Below are 19,025 nucleotides of genomic sequence, written 5' to 3'. Positions count from 1 at the left end.
CATCTTAACTGCTAGCATCCTGGCCCTGGGAGGAGAGGAGAGGCAGCCACAGCTCCACTATGCCTGGGCTCAGCCTCAGAGGAAGATGAAAGGCCCTCCCTCCATCTTATCTGATACCACCCTGGTCTTGGAGGAAGAAGAGAAGAACTGGGAGTATCTACTGGATTTAGGTCCCAAACACACTGCAGGAATAATCCAGTCTGAGACCGCTTTAACTGCCCTGGTTCAGTGCTAGTGAATCATGGGAATTGTAGTTTATTGTGGCCCCAGAACTCTCTGACAGAAAAGGCTAAATGTCTCATGAAACTACAGTTTCCAGGATCCCCTAGCATTGAGCCAGGGCAGTTAAAGCGGTCTCAAACTGGACCATTTCTGTAATGTGTTTTGGACTTTAGTGTCCTTCCCCACTGCCATTCCTTTCTCCATTTGTGTCATGTCTTTTTAGATTGTAAAACTGAGGGCAGGGAACTGTCTAAGTGACAATCTGTAAATTGCTCTGAGCGCATTTCTGCAGAGGGGTGGTATAAATACAATAAATGATGATGATGATGATGATGATGATGATGATGATGATGGATCTAAAATATGTATGAAATTGAGAGGATGAACTCCACTCCTGTATTAGGCAAAGAGAAGCCACTGGATGAGGACACCAGCCAGCAGATGGAGGGTCAGGAAAGGGTGGCACCTAGGCCTCCATTTCAGCCTTGTGTCCAGGAGGATTGCCAAAACGTCCTCCATTTTGAGCACGAATAAGAAGTATGGATCTCTATTTATATTGGTGTTTTTAGCTTTTGCTTGGTCAGGTCCTCCATTTTGCAGTGCATAGTCCTCCTTTTCTAGTTATATGCCATCTCAGGTCATCTTGTTGGAAGGCACACAACAACAACACCTTAAACCTCCACAGATGGATGGATGGAGAGGGAGAGAGAGAGAGAGAGAGGCCTGCTTTGGGCCTGTTGTTCCCTTTTCTTCCACTGGGGGCGCAATATCCTCTCCTCCCTTCAGGAAGACGTCTCTTACAGTGAGGAAGAGGAGGAGGAGGTGGTGGTGAGAGAGGCCTGCTTTGGACCTGCTGCTCCCTCTTCTCCCGCTGGGGGCGCAATACCCTCTCCTTCTTTCAGAAAGACGTCTTCCGCTGAGAGGAGGAGGAGGAGGAGGAGGGGCGACGCAGCCGCCGTTACTCACTCTCTCTCCTAACGTCCCTTTAACCCTGGCCACGCCCCCTCGCAAGGTAGGCCACGCCCCTCGACCAATCAGGGCGCTGTAGCGGCCGGAGCGGAGTGGAGGCGCCTCCAATGGGAGAGGGCCGGGGAGGGGGGGCAGACACTATTGTTGATGAAGCAGCGGCGGCGGACGGAGGCGCATCGTTCTTTCTCGGTGTGGCGCGAGGAGGAGGATTAAAGGAAGGGGGGCGAGTGTGCCTGAAAAGGGGGCGGGGCCTTGTTTGACCGTTAACGACAATAATCCCTGGTCTCCTCAAGTCAAATAAAATGTCTTCCCACCCGCCGCCGCCGCCGCCGCCGCCTTCGCGCGTGAGGCCGACTGGCTCCCCAACCGCCATCGCAGCAGGAGGAGGAGGAGGGGCGGCACTAGCAGTAGCAGCGGCGGCGGCTACCTCAACGGCGGCGACGGCAGCCACGAGCAGCAGTAGCAGTAGCAGCAGCCGCCTCCAGCCCATGAGGGCGACGGTGCCTTTCCAGCTGAAGCAACACGGAAGCCCTACTAGAAGCGGAGGAGGCATTATTCCTCGGCAACCTCCGCCGCCGCCGCCCTCGCCTCGCTCCGCCAGCCCCACGCGCAACGGCGCCCGAGGAGCACCGCCACCGCCACCGCCCCCGACGAACGGAAGCAGCAGCCCTGCTGTAGCCACCCAGACTCTCATCGCCATCGCCGCCGCAGAGAGCAACAACGCCGGGCCCCTTCCGGCCTCTCCGCCCCCCCCGCAGCAGCCCCCCTCGGCTGCCCTCCTCTCCTTCGGCCCCGTCGCCAGCCTCCCCCCCTCCTCCGGACCCCGAGGGCAGCGCCTGCGCCAACAGCAGCAGCAGCAGCAGCCCCAACGCCGCCGCCGCCGCCAACGGAGGGGGACGGGTCCGGCACCGGCAGCGGAGGCGCTCCCCGGAGCAAAGCAGGGCCTCCCCGGAGAGGAAGAGCCCCGGCTCCCCCGGGAGCAAAGGTGAGAGGGCCATTGCTAGGCCGCTCTTCAGTCCCCTTGAGCTTGACGATGCTACTTGCCCCCATCAGGCTGGCACTCATTATAGGGACCTCAGAAGGATGCCAGGCTGAGTCATATAATCCTAGAGTTGGAAGAGACTGCAAGGGCCCTGATCCAGTCCAAGCCCTTTATTCTGCCATGCAGGAACTCTCCATCAAAGCATCCCCATTGACAGATGGCCATCCAGCCTCTGTTTGAAGATCTCTAAGGAAGGAGACTCCACCACACAGTCCAGCCTGAGCCCTCAGGGTTTGGGAGGGAGGGAGGGGCTGCAGTACAGGCATGTAACCCATGTGCCACCAGGGCACATGACAGAGCTGCTTTTCAGTCACAGGTGGCCCTATGGTGAATCATTGGGGAATGCTTGCCCATAGGAGGGAATCATGGGGGTTTTCTATGGCCTAGTATGGTTTCTCTGTGGGCAAGCGCTGCCATTTGTTTTAGTACATCCCCACAAAGTGGCTTCCCAATCAAAAGCAGCATTACAATCAAAAGCGTACAGAAGTAGGCATTCAAGTGGAGTTACTGTATATTATTGTCCTGTGTGAGTCTAGAAGTTTTGGTCAAAAATGGGCCCTCAGGGGGAAGAGGAAGGCAAATAACAAAGTGGTGTGTGTGTGTGTGTGTGTGTGTGTATATATATATATATATATCTTGCTTTTTAGCCCAAAATTGGGACACAAAGTGGCTTCTGAATGAAAAGTAACAACAATACGATCAAAAATATAGAAAAGTAGGCATTAAAATGGAATTGGTCCTTGGGTGGAGAGAGCTCTTGTAGCACCTTTGGGACTAAGTGAAAGAAAGGAGCTGGGAGCATGGGCTTTCCTAGAGCAAAGTCTGCTTCCTCAGATTCATTTAGATCTAGATGTTAGTCAAAAAATGGACCCCAAAAGCCCCAGGTTGACTTAGCCACAGGTCATTGCAAGAACTGCACAGTAATTCTTATCAAAAAAGGAAACTATGCCCTTCTCTGAGGAGAGTGGCAAAAGGCAAGAATTTAGCCCAGTTGTCCCCAAACTGTGCTCTTTAAGGGATTTTGGACTTCAGCTCCCAGAATCCTAGACTGTTGGGCAACATGGCTGAGGCTTCTGGGAGCTGAAGTCCAAAAAAAAAACACTTAACACAGTTTGAGGACCACTGCCAACCTAAAAGAAGCACCAGTCACCTAGACTCTCCCCACAACAGTGTCGCTTCTGGCCTTTTTGAATGCTTGGGTGGGGAAAGAGTGGCATATTTGGGCAATAGTTTCTTTTGCTTCATCCTTTAGATCCTTTGTTACATGCCCCTAAATTCTATTCTCGCCTTACCGAGAAGTCATATAAAAATCCATAATGTTGGCCCCAAAACCAACCCTCAAGTTATACATTAGTCGAGTTTATACGGGTAACCTAGTCATACAGGATAGAAATGCAACATTAAAAGAATAAAATGCAATGTGAAAGATAAAAGCGCATAGAAACAGTACATGTCCAACAGTTAGGAAGACTAACAGCTATTAAAACAATAAAATATAAAAAGAAGGGGGGGTCCTCCCAGCTGGATGTGGGGAGGCTGAGGGGTGCCTTTTGTAGGTTTGAAGTGCCGGTGGTCCTCCCAACTCTCACTCTCCCCTTGAGCCCTGACCCCATTGTTGGGATGCCAAAGGGGGTCTTTCTGTGTGTGAGGGGGAGAACGCATGTGTTTTCTTCTCCTATCTTCTTATTTCAACCCTGTGATTTGATCTGCTTCTTCCCCCTTGTCTTTTTCCTCTGTAACTGGAGCACTACTTTTTAAAAAAATCTCCCTTCAGGGAGTCTGTGTTTTGAGGGTCTGCAGCTACCTGAGGATGACGTAAAACCTTATGAAGCAGCCCCTGAAAAATTGAAGGGAGGGGAGGAATGAAGGGGGTAAATGAACACGTCTAGACATGTCTGACTCAAATGCAGTTGTACAATGAAGTGGGGTGTAAACGTCACAAATTCTAGCGTTCAATTCAAAGAGAGAAGGCTCTGCTGTAGTACTTCAGGAGGGAGGATAGTAATAACCTTCAATGAGAAGAAAAAACAGATGAAAGGAGGCATAGCACATAAGGAATACCAGAACTCATGTTAGAATTCAGAAACCTGGCCATGTTAGTCTGGAAAATCTGCACCAAGGGATCTTGCAGCACCTTTGAGATCAACTGAAAGAAAGGAGCTGGGAACATGAGCTTTCATAGACTTGAGCCTCCTTCCTCAGAGGCATGAGGTGTAAAGATTATTAGTGCATTCACTCTCAAGAAAGGGAGCTAGAATGCCATTAAACTCTCATTCCTAGGGTCACCAGAGGTCCAAGTCAACTTGACTGCAGTTAACAACAGCAATACTAAGAGATATATTTATGTATTTTAACCAGCAGTTTTTTAGAATAGAACATTCCTAGGTTTATTAATGTTTCTGTATACTGGAAAACCTCCCAACTAATATCTCTTGCCAGATAAATAATTCTTCAGAATTCTTTATATCTAGTACAGTTGGAGCCCTTGGTATCCACTGGGGTTTGGTTCCAGGATCCTCTGTGGATACCAAAGTCTGTGGATGCTCAAGTCCCATTAAATACAGTGGCATAGCAAAATGGTGCCCCTTATATAAAATAGCAAAATCAAGGTTTGCTTCTTGCAATTCAAGATTATTTTTTTTTAAATTTCAAGCCATAGATGTTTGAATCCGTGAATAAAAAATCAATGGATACGAAGGGCTGGCTATATGTTATATGGGACAGGCACATGGATAAAAATACTTAGTGGAGAATGTTGCTTTGAGTTTTTCTGTTCTCATTTCTGTATCTTGTTAGTTCTAGGATGAAAGTTAGTTCTTTTCAAAATAGGAGTGGGCTTTTGCAGGTGCATGGATATGACTTGAATCCGAATTGCAAGGAAGCAATAACATCCCCCCGAAATAAATACTACATAAACTTAACTGAGTAGCCTTTGATGCAGTCAGTCAACAGAAGTGTGAGCAGAATGGTGCTCCAACGTGTTTATTCAATGGAGATACATAATGTAAAGGGGTCAGAGACAACAATAATAGTGCCCCCTGGGAAATGCTGTTGGCCCCTAGATAATGTACAAATGCATATCTAAGCTGTCCACTATTTGAGGAGACCTTTAATGCTAAGAAGAGGCAGCATGTTGTCATAACAGTGATATGGCAAAGTCTTGAATTTTATGTAACTAGTGTTACTGCTTATATCTTACATTATATTATTGTTTTGATTTAACTTCTGGTAAGTATCAAGTACTGCCAGTCAGTTTCTGCAAATTATAGGAGAGTTTGCCGCTTACCCCTGCACTGTGCCATAATTTTTTAAACAGGCAAGCAGGCTGCTGAAATGTTGCAAGACCCTATTACTTTTTGATTTATTTACAAGGCAGTGTAGTCAAACATACCCTACTATGAAAGCACATGAAGGCCCTCCATCCTAACTGCCTTGGCCCTGGAGGGAGAGAGAAGGAGAGGCAGGTACAGCGCCACCATGCCTGAGCCCAGGAGCAGATGAAACCCCCGCAAATGTGGAGGGCCTACTCTGTATACACGCACACACACGTGACTCATATATATAAAAAGGAACCATCCCCTTCTCTTGAGTGAAGTAGTGAAAGGTGAGAGCTTAATCTGACCTCTTCTACTCTCTCTACCATGGGGTGCCATTTCTAGTTTTTTTGAAAAGCCTGGGTGGGAAAATAGCAGTTGCAGTGCTTCCCCTCAAAGGACTTCTGAGAGCATAGAGGGGGTCACTGCTTCCTTTACATTCCTCTGGGGCAGTTTAAGTTCTTGTCTTTGTCTGCTCTACTCAGAGGAGGGGTGGTTCCTTTTTGGATAATACTGTACCTTAACTCTTGCCTTTACAATTTTGACACATGCATGATTTCTTAGCTCCACCCATGCCTGGTTGCCTGCCACCCACGCCACACTGCCACATTTACCATTGTTCCCTCTTCATCCATCCACCCTTTAAGGTGAGCACAAACAGTTATGCCTGTTGGAATGTTGTATGTTCTTTGGCATAATGTTCCTTTGCTGTGTCCCTTACATCATTTGTTACATGCCTGTGAGTTTTACCCTCGTATCAGAATCCATAATTTTGGCCCCCAAACCTGCCCTTGACTTGTCAGTAGCAAAATAATAAAGAGCCTTTTGTCTATAGTTTTTGTGCTATGTGGCCGTGTTCTGGAAGAGCCACATAACCCGAAAAACCCACAAAAAACTGTGGATGCCAGCCGTTAAAGCCTTTGACTTTAACTTTTTGGTCTGTTGTCTGGCTATTTCATTTGAAAGTGGAAACCCAGAAATAGTAACTTTTCTATATCTATACTGACATGTGCAAAGCAGGTTATAGATTTTTATAAAGTTAATTAAAAGGAAGAAAACATCATTTGAAGCAGCAGTTTAAGGTACTACTAGAGGGGAAATAGTTTGAAGATTAAGCAGTTTTTCTGAAGCAATGGGACCTGAATGGGAGAGTAGCTGGAAATATGTGAATTATTCCAAGCTCTTTGAATATAGAGCAGATTACAAATGTAAATAGTTCTTCTATTTAAGTGTGTAATATGAAATATTTTTGCCCTGCTGTGCATTTGTTTGATTAAGTAGTGCTAGCCCATTTCTTCTAGGCTGCTTGTCTGCAGTAGATGTTGCCTGGAAGGTAAAGAAGCAAGACAAACTATTAGTGTAGGCCACTCTGATGGAAAATAATATTTTTACTAATAGCAAGAGGGCATAATAGCAAAAAGGCACAACAGCAAGAACACACTGGTATTTGATGGAAGAAACACAGCCACCATGGTGTAGCGGATTGAGCATTGGAATATGACTCTGGGGAATAGGGATCAAACCTCTGCTCAGCCATTGAAACCCACTACGTGACCTTGTCTCAGAGGAGAGGCACTATCAAAACCTCCTTGAACAAATCTTGCCAAGAATAATAAATAAATTTATAAATAAAAAAATAAGAAAACCCTGTGATAGACTTGCCTTTGAGTCACCATAACAACTACTACTACTGATGGAAGGAACTAGGAAAGGTCTAGTTAGGGAATGCAATACAAAGGATTTCTTCTCTGACCATGAAGTAGGCAAAGAAATTTGGTTTTGTTTGTATGTGGTAACCACCTACTGATTTCAGGGTTCCTCAGTTACTGGTTATTGAATCTGTTAACACCTGTATGTGTGGCTATTGAATTCTGTTTGTGCAGTCTATCAAAGCAAGAGCTTGATTCTGGAAATCTTGCTGTTAATTGGAATGGGGTCATTGGTTACTGAAAAGCAACTCAGGAAGGCTGGAGACCCTTCTGATCTCAGGCAGGTTGTAGAGCTTTTTATTGATGCTCAGTGTTTGGATTCAAGCCAAAAACAGACCATTCATAGTAAAACATGATCTGCCCAAATGAGCTGAAATACAAGACTGCCCATGTTTTCCCACTGTTAAGAAATTAGTCCAGAAGAATATCCCAGTTGGATCTAATTGAAGGCTTACCTAACACAGCATCCTGTTATCCAGTGGCCAAGCAGATTCCTCTGGGAAACCCACAAACAGAATATGGTATAGAGGCAACATCCATCTCGTTGTTTTTCAGCAGCTGCAGTTTGGAAGCATGTTGGGTCTGATCCTGGTAGTAGTACTTTATCATGATTAGTGGTTATACTGCTACTACTACTGTCATTTTATTTATAAAGTACCGTCTTTAAACTGTTAATCAGAATAGGTTTTAAGTCCTTATCTCTAAGGGGCTTACAATCTAAAATATAGAAAAATGTGGTAGAGGGACAGGTAAAAAGTGGAAGAGTATGTGACTATTTCATTTGATTGCACTTTGGTTTAAGACTAGAAAATGTTAGGTTTCTGGAATATCTGAATTTTGAAAAAATTAATGGTGGTTACATGTTGGCATTCTGAGAGGCAGTTCCAAGGACAGCAAAAAAGAAAAGGCAACAGTTGTTTCAGGAAGTAGGAGACCTTTGAACGGCTGACACTGGTAGAGGTGTATAAACAGAAGTGACAGAGAATGATGGGTTGGAACATACATATGAAGGGATTGAATATAGACAAGAAGACTGAAGAATCTGTAGAGAGAGTGCTGTCACATGGACAACATGATGAGAAATATGGATAATGTGTTGGTAGGAGATACCTGGATGGATATGAGTGAACAAAGACCAGATAGAAGATAATGGTAGTTAAAGCAAGAGATGATCAGGACATGGATAATTTTTGGCAAAGGTACAGAGGGGAGGCCAGTATTCATCCATTAATTGTTGAATCCCCCTTAAAACTGTCTAAATTGGTAGCTAATTACACTGTGTGAAGAAGCACTTCCTTATTTTCCAAATCTCCCATCCATCAGCTTTCTAGTTTATCAGTGCCATTCACATTGACTTTTTCTTGTATTTTTCGCTATATGGAACTCCCAGTGCTGTAGACTTTCTTCATTGAAGAATAGCTCCCTCTCCTTTTTTTTTTTTTTTAACTGCCCACTCTTTCCAGCTCTACAATATTCTTTTTGGGATGTCCACATTTTAGAGTCAGAAAAGAACACTGAAAATGTAGTTTGCTGAAGAAATCATTGTTATAATAATCTGTTTTACTGCACTCTGCTATTCCAAAATGTTTTTTGAACCAGGATAATAAACAAAGATTTTTGAAACGAGAAGACAATGTGCTGCCTTAAAGTGAATCATAATGGAAATATAAAATGAGAGAAGAGTTGAACAAATCATTTATGAATGATAGCAAGAACAACATCTACCTAAAATGCAGTTTAGCATTTATTTATTAAAGTATCTTTAGAATATTCAGTCAACTGGTGTTGGCCTAAATATGGGGAATTAGGAAACATGCTTAATTGTTCTTGTTTGTTTTGACTCTGTAGCAGTTTCCTTACTGCATTTTCTGAACTTCCCTCCATATTTGAAAAATATCTTCATAAATGCATATTCATTAAAACAAGATGTTAGGTCATGCAGGCATTTGGCTACACTTATTTCTTGCTAACTAATGGTAAATATTTCATGGTTGTTTTTTTAAAGTGATAATCTTTTGGACAGAAAAGGCAGACATTTAAAGGAAAAGAAACATGACTCATGCTTATCATAGAATTGTAGAGTTCGAAGAGACCACAAGGCCAATCCAGTCCAACCCCATTCTGCCATGCAGGAAATCCCAGTCAAAGCATCCCCGACAGATGGCCATCCAGCCTCTGTTTAAAGACCTCCAGGGAAGGAGACTACACTACACTCCGAGGAAAGAGTGCATTCCACTGTCAAACAGCCCTTACTGTCAGGAAGTTCCTCCTAATGTTGAGGTGGAATCTGTTTTCCTATCACTTGCATCCATTCCTCCGGGTCCTAGTCTCTGGAGAAGCAGAAAACAAGCTTGTTCCCTCCTCAATATGACACCCCTTCAAGTATTTAAACAGCGCTATCATATCACCTCTTAACCTTCTCTTCTCCAAGCTAAACATCCCCAGCTCCCTAAGTTGTTCCTCATAGGGCATGGTTTCCAGACCCTTCACCATTTTAGTCGCCCTCCTTTGGACACGCTTCACTTTGGACACGCTCCAAATGTTAAGAGATTAATGTGTATTGTAGTTCCTCAGTACATATGAATAAGCAGAGAAATGGTTTGTTATCTTACCTGGGCTGACTCTTACACCTTCCTGTGAAAACTTTTTTTGCAATTCTGTCCCATTAGGCATGGGTGTTGCTGAGAGGAAGCATATCAGGGCATGTGTGCTGAAACTTTTGAGCTGTTCCTGGTGGAGTCATTGCAGATAAAAGAACCTATCTATAAACAATGAGGAGTTTGGAGGGAAGTACAGTGGACCATGGGGGTTTGACTCCAGGACCTCCCATGGGTATCACAATCCATGGATACTTAAATCCCATTAAATACAATGGTGTCGTAAAATGGTATGCTTTATATAAAATGGCAAAAGCAAGGTTTGCATTTTGGAATTTATATTCCATGCCATTGTAGTTAATGGGACTTGAGCATCCACAGATTTTGGTATACAGTTGTCCCTCCCTTTTCACAACTTAAGAGTCTGTGGTCTTGCCCTTTGCGGGAGGGACAAAATGGCAGCGTGCACACCATTATTTTCAGTGGGACTCAAATATTTGCAAGTCGCCATGTTTGTGGGGTGGTGGTGTCCAGAATGGATTCCCTGTGAATTGGAAGGGGCTACTGTATATGGGGTGTCCTGGAACCAAATTTCAGTGGATACCAAGGGGCCACAATATCATGCTGGCTCATACCCAGAGGCACTGTTATTTTGACTTAACTTTTATAATTTAAATTCTAGTAATTTTGAATTTACATATATAAATAAGCACATGCAAATGTTAGGCAAACTACTGATCTAGATACATAGTTCCTGATGACTGAAAATATATTGTATGTATTTGCCTAACTAGCTTCTGTTTCCAGACACTAATACATTCTAATTTCTGGTTACCTTCCTATTATGTATTCTAGCGCTAATCTAAATAGATAACTAGTGGGTTTCCTGCCTGTTTCTTCAAGGAATTAAAGTTCTGCCATCCAGATTGCCAGTTGAGGGAAAGGAGGTATTTCTTGCAGATGGAGGACCATAAGTCTGAGACCAGCAAGTTTCTTTTTATTTTTCTTCTTCTAGTGTGTGTTTCTGCATTCAGTGGGGAAAGTTGCCTATTTTTGTTGTTGTTGTTAATTGGAGATATTGGCTATCTGAAAACGTTCTATGGGGTTCTAGAGGTACCTAGAGATTGAGTTGGTAGTGGTAAGAGTGTGTGATAGGATATTGATGGTAAAGTGAGGAAGGAAAGGCATCTTTGGGCCATTCTTTATGCCAGCCATCTCTTTCCTGGCAAGACCATAAATTGCTGTTGATCAACACCAGGCCAGTACAGAGGAGACCAGATGTCTTGGTCTGTTACTAAAACCTGACTACATAAATTGCTGCTTTACGTTAGCCATGAGTCCATCTAGTTCAGCACTGCCTATAGCGGTTGGCTTTCCAGGGTTTCAGACATAAGTCTGCCCTGCTTCTATATGGAAAGCTGAGAGATTAAACATGAGGCCATTTATTTGTTTATTTTTGTCCTTTTCTTCAGCCAAAAAAGGCTCCCATAGTGGCTTTCAAAAGAGGAGTGCTTAGTCGGTCTCTGCCTTTAGGCTTAACAATCTCAGTGGGTAGGAAGAAGAAAAAAAACAGGATGTGGTGATTTCTTTGCCCATATATGTGTACCTATTCTGGAATTGATTATACTCAGGTTTGCATTGTGTTCTCCATGTGGGCTGGGATTTTTTTTCTTGACCTATTCCTATTCTTCAGTTTCAGTTTCTGCTTTCTGCTCATAAATCTTATATCTCCTGCTGCATAATGGCTCAAAGTTCATATAGATATCCAGATCTTTCCTTGCTGCGTATTCTTGGGATTATGCTGCAGCTGCCCAGACTCAATGGGCAGAACAGTGATTTCTGTGATATGTTGGGATTCTTCCTCCCTTACCAAGTACCTATTTACCTATCCTTGCATGTCTGTGTTTATTTGCCACATACCTTCCCTGCCCATTATGTTCTGAGTATTTGTACCTGCCATAAGAAGCCCCAACTCAAGATTACATAGCTTCCATAATAACCTCATAATAGTCCCGTTTGGACCACCACTTTGCAGAAACATGGAGACAGGGACATCAACCCTTCTTCCATAATTTAGCAGGAGAGACCTTGGGTGAGAGTCAGAGTCTTGGAATAACATCAGTCACAGTGAATGTGTGGGTTAAACCTCTTACGAGGCTATTTTGCAATCCCTGGATGAGAGTCATGGGCTACAGAATCATTAGTCTTTGGGAAGTATAGGGAAGCTGGCCTAGCTTACCTTCTCTAATGAGGAGCACTGGTATGTTACCAGTGTTCGTTCATAATTACATGTTTGTGTGAAGAAGGACCTCCCTGAATCCAGAAGTACTGTATATAAGAACTATTGCCTGATTGCAAATATCACATTTTGGGGAAAGGTCTTTGAACATTTGATGGTATTCCTGGAGGAAACAGATTATCTGGGCCTATTTCAGTCTGGTTTCAGGCCACAGTATGACACTGAAATGGTCTTGGTTACTCTGACTGATGACCTATTTTGGGGGAAAGCTAGGGGAGTGCTACCCTGTTGATCTTCCTGGACCTCTCTGCAGCTTTTGATATGGACACCTTGGGGATGCTGTGTGGGCTCAGGCCCTGCCTGCTGGGTTCTCGGTGAAGGACCAGCGCAGGTTAGGTGGGCGGGGGGGGTGTGTGGCCTTGGTACATAGGAACACCGTGTCCCTCACCAGGAACCACATCCAACAGACCTCCTATATCGAGTGTATTTACCTGACCCTAAAGGCTAGGGACAGTCTAGGGATTCTGTTAGTGTATCGGCCACCCCGTGCACTAGCGGACTCCCTTAACGAGCTGACACAGCTGGTCGCTGAGCTGATGTTGGAGACGCCCAGGCTTCTTGTCCTGGGTGACTTCAACATCTCCCTCATGGCCAGCCATGTTCCATCTGGTGCGGCTCGGGAATTCATGAATACCATGACGGCCATGGGCCTGTCCCAGCTGATACAGGGTCCTACGCATTGTGCGGGTAATACTCTCGATTTGGTCTTCTGTTCGGATGCGGAGAATCCGTGGGTGGAAATAGTTAATGTTTCCCCCCTGTCATGGACGGATCATTTCCTGGTAGAGGTGAAAATCAAGGCCTCTACCCAGATCCCCCCTGGGGGGTGGTGGACCTGTTAGGATGGTCCACCCTCGAAGGCTGATGGAACCTGAGAGGTTCCAAGAAGCCTTAGAGGGGCTCACGGTTGGAAATGACGGCGACTCTGTTGATGCCCTCACCGGTATTTGGAATACCGGTCTTTCTAGGGCTATACACAGTATCGCTCCCAAGCGCCCTCTCAGGCCCGCTTCCAAACGTAAGCCCTGGTACACGGAAGATCTCCGGGCGAGGAAGCGGGTTCTGCGACGGCTAGAGTACCATTGGCGGAAACACCTTCGCTTAGACGACAAGGCTCTCCTAGACCAACTGTTAGAGGACTACGGAGAGGCAATACGAGCAACAAAGAATTCGTTCTATGGTGCTCGTATTGCGTCCGCTGAGTCGCGTCCGGCAGAGTTGTTCAGGGTGGTCAGGGAGCTAACTCAGCTCCCTCCCGCCCTGAACCAGATCCTTGAACCTTCTAAGGCCTGCTGTGACTTGTTTAACGACTTTTTTGCGGATAAAACCTCTCGTATAAGCAAAGGTCTGAACGCCGACATTTCAGCAGAACCTAGGGTAGAAGTGTCCAGAGCCTCCGTGGACTATGTTAAACTGGATCAGTTTGAGTTGGTGAGTACCGAGGATGTGGACAAGATCCTCGGAAGTGTTCGGAAAACAACCTGCTCTCTTGATCCCTGTCCCTCGTGGTTAGCGGCCCAGGGGGGGCCGGCAGTAACATCTTTGTTACGCCGGATAATTAACACATCTTTAAGGGATGGGCTATTTCCATCGGATCTTAAATTGGCCATTGTAAGACCGATCCTAAAAAAGCCCTCCCTTGACCCCCTGGTACATAATAATTATCGGCCTGTTTCGCTGCTACCATTTTTGGGAAAGGTGATCGAGAGGGCGGTTGCGGTCCAGCTTCAGGCGGTCTTGGATGAAACGGATTATCTGGACCCATTTCAAACTGGCTTCCGGGCGGGTTACGGGGTTGAGACGGCCATGGTCGCCTTGGTTGATGATCTCCGTCTGGGCATCGACGGGGGAAGCGTGTCCCTGTTGGTGCTCTTGGACATCTCAGCGGCTTTCGATACCATAGACCATGGTATCCTTCTGGGGCGCCTCGCAGAGGTGGGGATCGGGGGCACTGCACTCCAGTGGTTCCGTTCCTACCTCTCGGGGAGGTCCCAGATGGTGCAGCTGGGAGACGTGTGCTCCGATGAGAGGCCCCTTAAAACTGGGGTCCCTCAAGGGGCCATTCTGTCTCCCATGCTATTTAACATTTACATGAAACCGCTGGGAGAGATCATCCGGAGACATGGGGCGCGGGGTTATCAGTACGCTGATGACACCCAAATCATTTTCTCTATGTCTCCGACTGATGCAGTGACTGGGGATGGTGTCTCTCCTCTCGTGGCCTGTCTGGAGTCAGTAATGGGCTGGATGAGGGAAAACTGACTCAAATTGAATCCAGAGAAAACGGAGGTACTAGTGATAGGTTCCCCTGGTCCAGGAATGGCGGTGGTTCCACCTGTCCTGAACGGGGTCACGCTCCCTGTGAAGGACTCCGTGCGCAGTCTGGGGGTTCTTCTTGACTCGTCGCTTCACCTGACCGCTCAGGTGAATGCGACGGTCAAGAGCACTTGCTATCAGCTTCGGCTGATTCGCCAGCTGCGCCCATACCTGGCCCAGAGGGACCTAGAAACTGTTGTACATGCTCTGGTAACTTCGAGACTGGATTTCTGCAATGTACTCTACATGGGGCAACCCTTATACCAAACTCGGAAGCTGCAAATGGTGCAAAATATGGCAGCCTGGCTGGTCACTGGCGCGCCCAGGACCAGCCATATAACACCAGTTTTAAAAGATCTCCATTGGCTGCCCATTCGCTTCCGAGCTCAATATAAGGTGTTGGTAATCACCTATAAAGCCCTAAATGGCTTGGGCCCAGGATACCTAAAGGACCGCCTCTCCCCGTACATTCCGCCTCGCACCCTCAGAACGTCTGGGCAGCAGCTACTGAAGGTGCCTGGGGCTAGATTAGTCTTCACCACTCGGAGGACGTTTTCCATAGCTGCCCCAGCCCTTTGGAATGCGCTGCCCACAGAGCTCCGCTCGTCCACTACCCTGGCCCAATTTAGGAAGGACCTTAAAACCTTCCTATTCCAACAGGCATTCCCCGAGTAAATATCCTGTGGGCCTCCCTCCTCTCCTTCGTGGCCAAGAGGTTGGGCTTTGGGGCTTTACTGTTGGTTTGTTTTTAATGTGTTTTTATTGTAACTGTCTGTATTTTTAATTATGTTGTAAGCCGCCCTGATCGGAGGAAGGGCGGCATATAAATAAAAATTTTATTTATTTTATTTATTATTTAAAATAAAGTGCGTCACAACAAAAAAACAGTCCAACATGTAAAAAACCCCACATATACATACATAGTAACAACCTAACAAAAAAAACCCTGAGACAACTAAACTACCTTGGACATGTTACATTCAACATTGTGATTAAGCCAGTTGATTTTCTTAAAAATCATTTAACATAAAACAGTCCTTCCTATTACTTGGATTCTTCTTGACTCCAGTTGTAAGTGTTTCATCTAATTGTTAATCTAAGCGTTAACTTTGCACTTGTATTGTTTATAATACGATAAGTCATACAAGGATGCAAACTGCACACTATGATATATTTAAGTAAAACTGATCTTAAACAAAGTAAATTGATCATAGCTTTGTTCAAATACATATTCTAGACCTTCTCTTTGCTCAGACTGTGGCCTGTTACAGACTGCCAAAATATAGCTGCTTTGGGTCTCTTTGGAGGTATGCTGTTTAAATGATGCATGCATCCTAAGTATCCGGAAGCTGCACCAAAGCCACACTCCAGTGCTTAGGAATGGAGTGTGGCTTTGGCGTGACCTCCAGACTCTTAGGACCCATGCATCATTTAAATAGCATACCTCCACAGAGACCCAAAGCAGCTTTATTTTGGCAGTCTGTAACAGGCCTGTGTGAGTAAAAAGTACTTGTTTTTTCTCTTTTCCCATATTTTTATACAGTATCTTATGTTATGCTTCTACAAAGTTGTGAAACCTTGCCATCTCATTTTCAACCAATCAAAAACTGGTTTCCACTCTTTTTTGGCACATTCCTCCATTCTTCCTAATTTCCCGCTTGTTATTACATCAAGTTCCGCTGTCTCATAAACTTTATTCAACCACTCGTCCATACTAGGTGTCGTGTTAGTCTTCCACTGTCTGGCATATACAATTCTGGCACAGGAAAGTAAATGAAACACTTAATCTACCATGGTTTCTCCTTGTTTTGTTGTCCAACATTCCTAATATTATTTCTGAGCAGAATGCTAATTGTATCTTTAATTCTTTTGTCATTATGTTATATATTTCTATCCAGAATTTTTTTACTACCTTGCATTCCCACCACATGTGGAAATATGAACCAGGATTATGGGAACATTTCCAGCAGTTTGGTTGAGACTTTTTGTACATAAAGGATAGCTTTTGAGGTGAGAGGTGCCATCTGTAGATCATTTTATAAGTGTTCTCTTTTAGATCTTGGTTAATTGTTTATTTTAGATTTCTTCCCCATATCCCTTCCCATTTTTCATATTCAATATCATGTCCAACATGCTGAGCCCACCTCACCATACTATCCTTTATCGTTTTTTTTTCCATATCCCATTTCAATAGAAGTTTGTAATATTTAGAGATCAGTTTATCTTTTCCTTTTCCTATTATCTTTTCCCATTCCGTCTTTTCTTTGTGGATACCGTCTAACTTTTTATCTATTTGAAATCTTTCCCTTATTTGTCTGTACAGGTACCAGTGACATTCTTCATTTTCTCCTTTGAGTTCTTCCTGTGTTTTGCTCTCTAATTCTCCATGGTTATTTTTAGTAAAAGTTGATGTTGTGTGCTTAGGTTTTAAAGGCGTATTCATTTCAGCAGACAAGTAAAAAGGCTAATCAGTGACTGCTCTGGCTGATACTAAATGTATACTAAAATGCATAATGTATACCGTATTATGTTTTATTTAACAACAACTGTAGTACAGTCAAAGGTCACAGCAAAATTACGCTATACAGTACATAAAATAAGTGTAACAAAATGAAAGCTGAAAATATCATTCCATAGAGTTACTATATTTCTCATCTAAACAAGAATTAATTTCAGCTCTTTGAAAACATACTACTGCAATTGGTTTGCAGCACCAAAAGTGCTGTTTTACTAATTTTTATTTTTACATTCACCATAAACATCTTTTTTGTGTGTCAGATCAGTATACAATAAGATAATTATTACAAAACACTAGCATAAATTTATTTAGAATACCACAAATAAAGTACAGTACTAAATTTATTTAAAGTATGTGATCTGAACTGAGCATGTCCTTTCATGGGAAATTTGACTCTAGGCTGTTCTAAGGTTACTTCATTTCAGATACCTGTTGTCAGTAAGGTTGGAATAGGAATTCTTTGCTGATTTACTGCAAGTGACTCTGATTTATGAGTCAATCCCAAATCACCTGCCAGGCTTTTCTTTGAATGGCTGGAGATTTGTGTCTTGTGGGCTGCCCTAACTCAGGGCCCTCCAGATGTTTGTAATACAAGTTGTATCAGCCACAACTAGCATAGTCATGGTAAGGAACTGTGAGAATTATAACCTGGAACATCTGGAAGGCACCAACTTGGAAAAGTCTGGTCTAGGCTGAAAGGCTGCTTCTGGGGTGTGTGTGTCAGTAATATAGCTTTCTGGCCAGAAGACCTCTGGTGCCATCAATCAAAAGACACTGTGAAACTGTTCTGTCTTTTCCCCTTTGATAAATTTTCTTGTGGAAAGAAAAAAGGGGAAATTAAAGGGGGTTATGAGAGGAAAAGGAAATTCTGTGAATGAAGCAAGCATGATAGAAGATTTACTGGAAGCAAACTGTGTGTTTGAGTAGATAAGCCTGTTTGGGGAGTTCTGATTGAAAAACAACTGGTCCTCACTTCCTAACACACATTTAGAAAGAAATAAGCAAAGATGGCTACCACTGGTGTGACCTGGGAAAGTATTATATGTAAATGCTAATGTGCTGCATTTTTGTCTTGCTTTGTTGCAGTGTGGTGGAAGTGACTCTATCTTTATGGAAGCTATAATCCTTGAAGGTTTTAGTGTAAATAGTATACTTTGGCTACGTGCAACCTCAAGCTTTTATAAAATCAGCCCCTTTCATCAGAGGCATGTGAAAGGTGGTTGTTGGCATCAGTTTTGAAATTAGATTAAATCTAAGTTGGGAAAGTGTACCCAGGAGCTTCTTGTGGCTCAGCTGGGCTTTCCTCAAGTCCTTGTGCCCCAAAATTTGGAGAGGTTGGAGGCTGTCCCTAATCGGCCCAACATGAGCTACAGTTGTCACTGCTGCTGGACATCCATTAGAATCAGGCGTTGGAAACATCCTGCTCCCCGCTCCCATGATGTTGGATTGCAGCTCGCCACAGCCCCTAAGTAATAAAGTCAGTGGTGAGGAATACTGGAAGTTGCAGTCCAGAGGCATCTGAAGGTTCTTGAGCATAAAACCCATTGGGTGACCTTGTTCAAATCACACACTATCAGCATAAGAGGATAGCAATGTCAAACTTCTTTTAAAGAAACTTGCCAAGAAAACCCTATTGCCATAAGTTTAAAAAATGCATTGGAAGCACACAACAACATTAGCAAGCTGCTTTGTCTATTCTGTTTGGACTTCTTGTGTGTTGACACATTAAACCGTCTAACATGTTTTGAGGAAGCTGAAAACTTTTCTAGATTGTTGCCTGCAAAGTGGTGATGGTGGTGGTGGCGCGATGCATGCAAGGAAAGATAACATCTGTTATCTGATTAGGGCTAGCTGAATTCTCTGAATGGCATGGAGAAGCAATCCATGTACTGATTGTGGAGCAGTAGGATTTCAGTTCTGCTTACCAGATGACAAGCATTGTAGCCTAGGCACTATGGAAAAACACCCATTCCTGTTGTGTACATAGTAGTAGAACAAAAGCGTTAGATACTCATGTTAACAGAGACATAGATATGCCA

At 44.2% G+C, this 19,025-nt stretch overlaps 1 protein-coding gene across 1 annotated transcript in view; it reads left to right on the top strand.

Moving 5' to 3' along the window:
* Positions 1–1,353: 1,353 nt before the first annotated feature.
* The window catches only part of FAM117B (family with sequence similarity 117 member B), a 49,211-nt gene continuing 31,539 nt past the window's right edge, over positions 1,354–19,025 (top strand). Inside the window, 2 exon segments of the mRNA XM_042437867.1 lie at positions 1,354–1,937; positions 1,939–2,176. Coding sequence (XP_042293801.1) covers positions 1,494–1,937; positions 1,939–2,176 — 682 coding nt within the window. The 5' untranslated portion in view covers positions 1,354–1,493.

This window comes from Sceloporus undulatus, chromosome 1, assembly GCF_019175285.1.
Source record: "Sceloporus undulatus isolate JIND9_A2432 ecotype Alabama chromosome 1, SceUnd_v1.1, whole genome shotgun sequence".
NCBI classification, from domain to species: domain Eukaryota; kingdom Metazoa; phylum Chordata; class Lepidosauria; order Squamata; family Phrynosomatidae; genus Sceloporus; species Sceloporus undulatus.
The sequence above is the reverse complement of the archived record's forward strand: the minus strand, read 5'-3'. Positions and strand labels throughout refer to the sequence as shown.